Below are 7,600 nucleotides of genomic sequence, written 5' to 3'. Positions count from 1 at the left end.
GAGTTCAAGGCCAGCCTGATCTATAAGAGCTGGCTCTAAGACAGGCTCCAAAGCTACAGAGAAACCCTGTCTCGAAAAACCAAAGGAAAAGGTATTAACAAAACGGAATACACGACAGTACCAGGCTAGCTGGGGGGTGGGTGGGAGAGCTAGGTCAATTCCACAGCAAATCTGAGAACTGGGAATTAGGTATTGGAAGCCTAGGGAAAGTGTACGGTAGACCATGCTCCACCATGAATGGAAACCTCACAGACCTGTTAGCCTGTGTGCTAACCATTTAATACCCTTGATTTCCAACTCATAATCACTTTTGAGACAAGACTCAAAAACCATTTTATTAAACTGAACAAAAAGCCTGTTACAATATCATCAAGCCTTTATCAGAAATCAGTACATATGTGAGAATACACAGCCAAGATGAGCCATCAACATAAGCAGTAGAAGCTTAAATAACATTCAGACTTCTATATTTAATAGGCAGAAGAAAATAAAACTGAAAAAGCTATTTCAATTTCACAATTCACAGTTGATTGGTTTGAAGCCTGTGACATGTCAATCAGCTCTGTAGCCCCGCCCCCAATCCCGATGCCTGCTCAGATCTTCCACCCCCAAGCGGAGACCATTCCTGGGCACAGTCCCACCTCTCTGGTTTGGACTGGCGCTTCTCAGCTGCATTCTTAAGAGTAAATCAGCAAAAGCACATTTACAGCTCGCCATGTGATTGATCACGTGAGGGGTTCCAAACTCTCTCTTGGCTTTCTACTTCATTTCTAGCTTAAGACAACCACTGCGTGAAAATGCACCCTTGATACTGAAAGCGAGATCCGTGTTGCTTCTGGATCGAGAGCACGCATCCCAGAGAAGACATATGGGTCTCCGCAGACCGCTGGGATGCTTGCCAACAGAGCCTGGCACACCCAGTAAGGCATTTCAAAGACGACACACCAAACCCACGCCAGGTCACTGCGGTGGACTGGGGGGACCACAGGTGAGCAGAGTCGACATGAGACTCTTACAAAATGACACACTGGCTTACAGAGCCTTTGACAGGCTTTTGGTATTCAGGTACCAAAAGAAGGCAGAACAACGACCAGCCACTTCCAAGAGGTTTGTTCCCAAGTATGGACACTGTCTTTGCCCTAAGACAGTATCACATCCTGACATACGGAATCACCTTCTAAAGAAAGAAAGAAAGGAAGGAGGGAGGGAGGGAGGGAGGGAGGGAGGGAAGGAAGGAAGGAAGGAAGGAAGGAAGGAAGGAAGGAAGGAAGGAAGAGTCAAGTAGAGAGTGCACAAGTGGTCAGGGATAAAGGCCACCATGTCCACAGGGAGGGGCTACTGGAACACTTACATTAACAATGACCATGAACGCCACCTAAAAACAAAACAATCAGACAGCCCCTGCATTCGTTGGTGTTCAACAGTGCAGTGAGAGTAGAGCAATTGCTTTGGACTTAAAAACTACGATTATCGCCTGGCATGGTGGTACATGCCTGCAATCCCAGCACCGAGAGGTGGAGGCAGGAGGATTGGGAGTTCAAGGTCATCCCGGCTACATAGTAGACAGAATTAAGACTAGCCTGGGCTAGATGAACCTTTACAAAAGAAAACCACAACAAATGCCCAAGAATATCTTTATGTCAAAAGAACTGTGAAATGTCAAAAAAAAAAACAAGATTCTAATTCACAAAAATAAATACAGTCCTACTAAGAGCCCAAAAGAAGCATTCAGTTCACTTTGGAAGCCTAAGACTAATATCCAGAAGCAATCGGGTTTGGGCCCTGAGTTATCTGCCCATCAGTCTCCCTTCAGTTCTGCAGAGCAGGTGGGCACAAGGTGGGGACAGGCAGTTTTCCTCAGCATGACTGGCTGCAGACAGCCCTAAGGCTCGCCCACCCCTCAATGGGCGGGACTCTTGTCTTAGCATTGATTCTGCCACATACAGGATAGGAGACTGAGTGGCCACAGCGCCCAGGGAGGGCTCACAGCTAGTCCCGTCGGGGATGCAGCCTGTGAGGGCCAGGTGACCTGGTGCAGGCTTGCTGGAAACTCTAAGCACACTCAAGAACAAAAACAAGGAAGGCTGATGTCACAGGAGAGAACCAAGACTGGTCACTGGTTCATGTTATGGCCTACACATGCGGCTTTGCTAAGGGATTAGCGGTTAAATATTAAATCCCAGTGCACGACACCCAAAGCGTGGGCACTGTCTGAAATGGATACGGAGGCATGTGTCCTGACGGACGGATGGACAGACGAACACAGTGACGGGCTTCTGGGGAGAAACGTGGAAACACAGGTGGGGAGATGTTGGCAGAGGAGGACACCCACCGCTGGGTATGCTGCAAACGCTTTCCGCCTTGGCAGATAACCGCAATTCTCCATAATAAAACACAGAGACCAGCATTACTATTTCTACACAAAAATCAGCTTAGTCATACATTCAAAAGGTTGTAAAGACTCGGGGAATTTGAAGTTTTAAGTTAATCAAAGTAAGAAAACTGTTGTTTTCAAAGGCCTCAGGCTTGCTTGGGAAGGCCCCTCCATCCACACTAGATGGCCCGGAACTACTGTCCCAGGCTGTCCCTCGATGCACTTTATTTGCAGATACATAATTAATTCTCTCTGCTCGACAGAAGAACCAAGCCAGAGCATGATCAGCGTAGGAGGTTTTTTCTAACATCAGCATCTCAAGCCAAGACCTCTGCATCATCAAACATAGCCCATCCAGGCAACTACTGCCAGCCAGGGCGACCAGGACATAGCCCACCCAGGCAACTACTGCCAGCCAGGGCGACCAGGACATAGCCCACCCAGGCAACTACTGCCAGCCAGGGCAATCAGGACATAGCCCACCCAGGCAACTACTGCCAGCCAGGGCGACCAGGACATAGCCCACCCAGGCAACTACTGCCAGCCAGGGCAACCAGGACATAGCCCAACCCGGCATCTACTGCCAGCTGCAGCAACCAGACGTAGCCCATCCAAGAAACCGGTAACCAGGTTTCTATAGAATGCAGTTTTACCCAACAGCAAATTGAGATTGCACTAAGAAAGGGGGAAGAAAAGACATAGAACAGAATTGACAAGGACCTTTACTATTTCAAGCTATTTTATGGACTGCGGCTAGTTGCATTAAATCCTGTCATTTCTACCCTCTGTGAAACGCTAACGCTTGCTAAAGGCACTCATATTTCGGGCTTAACGGACACAAGGTCACATGGGACCATAAGCCAGGACTTTTTTGGTAGCTACAGAGAAAGGGAGTTCCATAAAGAATCTCTACTGATAATGGGAAGGAATGCCACCACACACCGTTCATACAAATGTCTCATGAGAAGCTAGTTACAGAGTTAGTGTCCACTCGGCCACACTGACAAGGTGGCTCACAGGGAACTCACTCACCCACAACAAAAAGCAACAAAGCATTTTTATAGCGTATAAAAAACTCCTAAGAGAGACTTAAAGTAGGAGGGCAAGGGAGAACTTTCCTAAAACACCTGTTCAACTATCTACATTAGACTTCGGCATACACCTACAGCATACGTCCCCACCTCGAAAGACACTCGACTGCTTGGGCACACGCCTCACAGCTAGTAAATACTTTCAGCGAAATTCTGACACTTACAGAGCCAGCCTGCTGCTCCAGAGCCCCTCCATAGAGAAAGCCCCGTGTAGACACTTCCTGCCTGCCCAGACTCATTTCACATCACCATCCTTAGACGGCCAAGGCTGGGTCCCAGGTGACACAGGATGGGAGAGCCCGCTGTCACAGGAAGACCGAACTGGGTGGTCAAATATATGCATAGATGCGCCATTTCTTCTCCTTATTTAGACTGCAGACTGCGGGCCACTCAAAGCTCTGCAGGACAGCTTTGCGGGGCGAGGGGGTTGATTCGCCTCGGATCACAGGACACACACAAGCTCTCTCTCAGCACGGTCCGTCACTCACTGCCAGGGCATCGAAACTCCTCGCTGACCTCCCAAGCTCACAGTGAACTAAAAGGTAAAGACTTGAGGAGAAAGTTCTCTTCAAGACAAACCGTGTGTGGGGGGGGAAACAACAATGCAAAATTCAGCTTGTGTGAGGCAGGCAGGCAAGCGTAAACCAGCAGGCACGTGTTTGCAAGTGGCAGGACACAGACCAACCCAGACCAGCGAAGTCTTCTGCTCAGGGCGAAGTCTAAACGACCAAAGGACATGGGCTGTAGCTGGACTTCAAAGCTGATGCCCTCCAAAGGCAGAGGGATCCAGATGGGAAGTGGACCCTTCCTTTAGGCCTTGGATCTGGGTGTTCCGATTGCCCTCCTAACAAGACACAGTCATGAGAGAGGACAGCAATGCTGCACATGGATGGACCTGAAATCTACTTCGTTCTGGACTAAGGCTTCCTTTGTTTAGATGCCTGTCCATCCATGACTGTGGCATATCATGAGACAGACGATTCCTGGGAAAGAGGGGGGGTTATCCCACAGCACATCATATAACAGGACAAGGCCTCACAAAATGAAACCAAGAGAGAGCTCACTTAACTGACTCAGACGCCACCACAGCTTGGTCAGACATGGGATAATTTTGACACCAAGTTCATTTCGCGGGACACTGTACCATGTCGTCTCAATACCCCGCTACCCTTGGCCCCACCTACTGAACAGTGCAGCCTCAGCCCAGGGAGCTTCCCAGCGTTCCATGCGTCCACACGACCTCTGACAATGACCTTGGCAGTTACTTATCAGCTTCCAGAGTTTAAAAACAAGTTGAGTTTTTGTAGGCAACCTGGCACTGGAAGGTCGTAGAACAAGTGCAAAGGAATATAGAAATAACTCTATAAATCTAACATTTCTCTCTAAAAGAAACCATACTTAGGCGTCCCTAACATCCATTAAGGGCACTGGGAGACTAGAAACCTGAATTCACGAGGCTTGAAAACACATCAAGCCGTTAAGTCCACTGTTTTTTTTGTACATACAGGAGAGTGGGGGGATGTGCAGGAGAGTGGGGGTGTAGAGAGTGGGGGGACATACAGGAGAGGGGAGATTTACAGGAGAGTGGGGTCCATACAGGAAAATGGGGGCTGTACAGGGGGATGAGGGGTATACAGAAGAGTGGGGAAAGACACATCCTTTGACTTCATTCCCAAAGGAAAAACTCAAAGCAGATGAATGTCACTTTTATAAAATGGAAATCTATACCCAGAATCTTTCAACGTTATTCTGAGATAAAGATGAGGTGAAATTCTCTCTGTGGTATCACATAAAACTAGGGGGCAGGGGGTATGTATCTTTAGACACCAACACAGAGACACACAGACACACACCCCTGCAGAGAGAGCAAATGAGATTGTTAAAACAATCACAGAACCAAGTGGCCGGCACGATGCTTCAATCTACCGAAGAATTATACTTAGCAGCAAAATGAGGAACCAAATGGCTAACAAGATACGTGCTAAATGGCCCTACACTGACCAGCTCTGTAGATGGCCACAGAAGGGAGGGGCTCTGGGATGGGGAGCTGCAAACGGAGATGAACGCTCAAGGGAACACTGCTCTTTCTTCTGTTGCGAAGGGGGAATACTTTCACCAAATAGTTCTACTTTTCAAGACACCTTCATTTCAGCAGGAGACGGTTGAACTGGGTACTGTTCTAGAAGCTAATCCTAAAACCGACCTTTAACTGTGAGTCTCAACTGTTCTGAAGCAAAAGTGGAAAGGGGAGTAGCGAGCGCTTCCTTCCTCTCCACCTGTTTGCCTGGGGGATTTTCAGGGTTACACAGCGGTTTCCAGAGGCGACATGAATAATAAAATGGGCATCTGTCATAGTGCAAAATACTGCTTGCTATAAACCTTCTGTGGAATGATGCTTCCCTGCGAAGCACAGGCACGCTGCTCTTAGCACATGAAGAAAAGTAGAAAACAGAGGAAACACGGTGAACACAGGTTCACACAACACTCCGGCAGCCGATCTAGACAGACACTATGGCTTTTTATTTAAAAAAATAATAATCCCAATAGAATCATTAGCCACCGCAGTCATCTGTGTTTTCAGACTCTTCAAGGAGGTTCAGGAGAAAACACAACGTCTGTGTTTTTCTACTGGAAAGGACACTGAAACTTGATCAGCTTTTAAAAAAGAAAACTTTCCACGGAAGAAACAGCAGAGGGTGGTACTTCCCTAGAGCGCCCATCACCTGCCAGGGCGGTGCCAGGCCACAGTCATCAAAAAGCCACAAGATGATGACGTGTTCACGTAATTATCAGTGAAAATATGATTCCAAACTGAAATCGCAAACACATCCATGCATTTCCTTGAATCATCCGAAAATATATTTTCGTTAGATAGTCAAATCTGGGCCTCAGACTGACAGTCCAACCAGGGCATGAAATGATCTCAGCAGACAAGCTGACCCAAGTAGGAGGGAGGAGGCGGTGGGGATTAAATGTGTGCAATTCACAACTGGAGATAAAGTCACCTCTTCAAAAGAACCTAAGTATTCTGGAAGTGTCTGGATTCAAAAGAGCCTGTGTGTCAGTTACAGAGACACGCCACAGGGGATGAACTGTTGCTGAGACACCCAAGCACACACCATAACAGCACATGTACTGGCCTGGCACCACACTGGGGTGATGGCTCCCCGGGAACGTCAGGAAACGGGAATCTGTTTACCTTTTTACTATACTCTGAAGAACAAACTGAAGTCAAGTTTTCATCTAATATGCATAAAACTAAAACCGCAAAAGGAGATGCCGTTTTTCAAATGGTCATAGCTCTAAGCAGTCAGGTTACTCCTGGTGAAACAGAACTTGGCCAAGATAAAAAGTTACTTCTGACGGGGCAGGTGGGTCGCATATATAAGTCGCTTGACAGTATGTGCGGTATTTCCAGGAGAGTCCATCACCTGCTCAGACCCCACCCCAACATGATGACTCAGGGCACCACTGCAAATACTCATACTAAGCGGAAGAACGAGGAATGTATGTATCACAGGGACCACAAAGCAAGGCAGGTTGACAGAAGGCAAACAACAGGCAGGACCAGTTTCTCCACAAGCGCGGGCGGCCATCACTACACGTAGCCCAGATTCTCCATCTCGCTCCTGTACCGCTGTTCAGACACTTTGCTCTTGTGCTGCTTGCTCTCCAGGTGCTGCCGGAACTCGACTTCTTCACCAGCGCCGACATTACACATCGAACAGTAAAACTGGCCACTAGGAGTCACGCACATGGCGAGATCTCGTGGGATCCTCTGCCGAGAGCGGGCATTGAAGTAAGGACCTGCAGAAATGAAATAATCGGGCTGGGAGATGGCTGAAGGATCTGAGTTCAGCTCTCCAACACCCACAGAAAAGCCAGGCACTGTGGCTTATGCCTGTAACTCCAGTACTGGAAAGGTGGAGACAGGAGGATCGTGGGGACGCATTACCAAGCTAACCCAGTCGATCAGTGAGCTCAAAAAATAGCTAGAGAGCAATAGAAAAAGATATCCCAAAACTGATCTTAGCCTTGACACACCTTTACAGGCCTTTGCACGCATGTCCATACACACACACACACACACACACACACACACACAGGCAGATACTCAGAATGCCCACTTAGTAAA

The 7,600-nt window shown here is 48.0% G+C and overlaps 1 protein-coding gene across 2 annotated transcripts in view; it reads right to left on the bottom strand.

Annotated features, from left to right (window-relative positions):
* Positions 1–308: 308 nt before the first annotated feature.
* The window catches only part of Zmat3 (zinc finger matrin-type 3), a 33,162-nt gene continuing 25,870 nt past the window's right edge, over positions 309–7,600 (bottom strand). For both annotated transcript variants that reach the window (XM_085682324.2, XM_048429876.3), the window contains exon 6: positions 309–7,272. In XM_085682324.2, coding sequence (XP_085538450.1) covers positions 7,064–7,272 — 209 coding nt within the window. In that variant the 3' untranslated portion in view covers positions 309–7,063. The remainder of the gene's footprint in view (positions 7,273–7,600) is intronic.

Source organism: Myodes glareolus, chromosome 20 (assembly GCF_982192425.1).
Source record: "Myodes glareolus chromosome 20, mMyoGla1.1, whole genome shotgun sequence".
Classification (NCBI taxonomy): Eukaryota; Metazoa; Chordata; class Mammalia; order Rodentia; family Cricetidae; genus Myodes; species Myodes glareolus.
The sequence above is the reverse complement of the archived record's forward strand: the minus strand, read 5'-3'. Positions and strand labels throughout refer to the sequence as shown.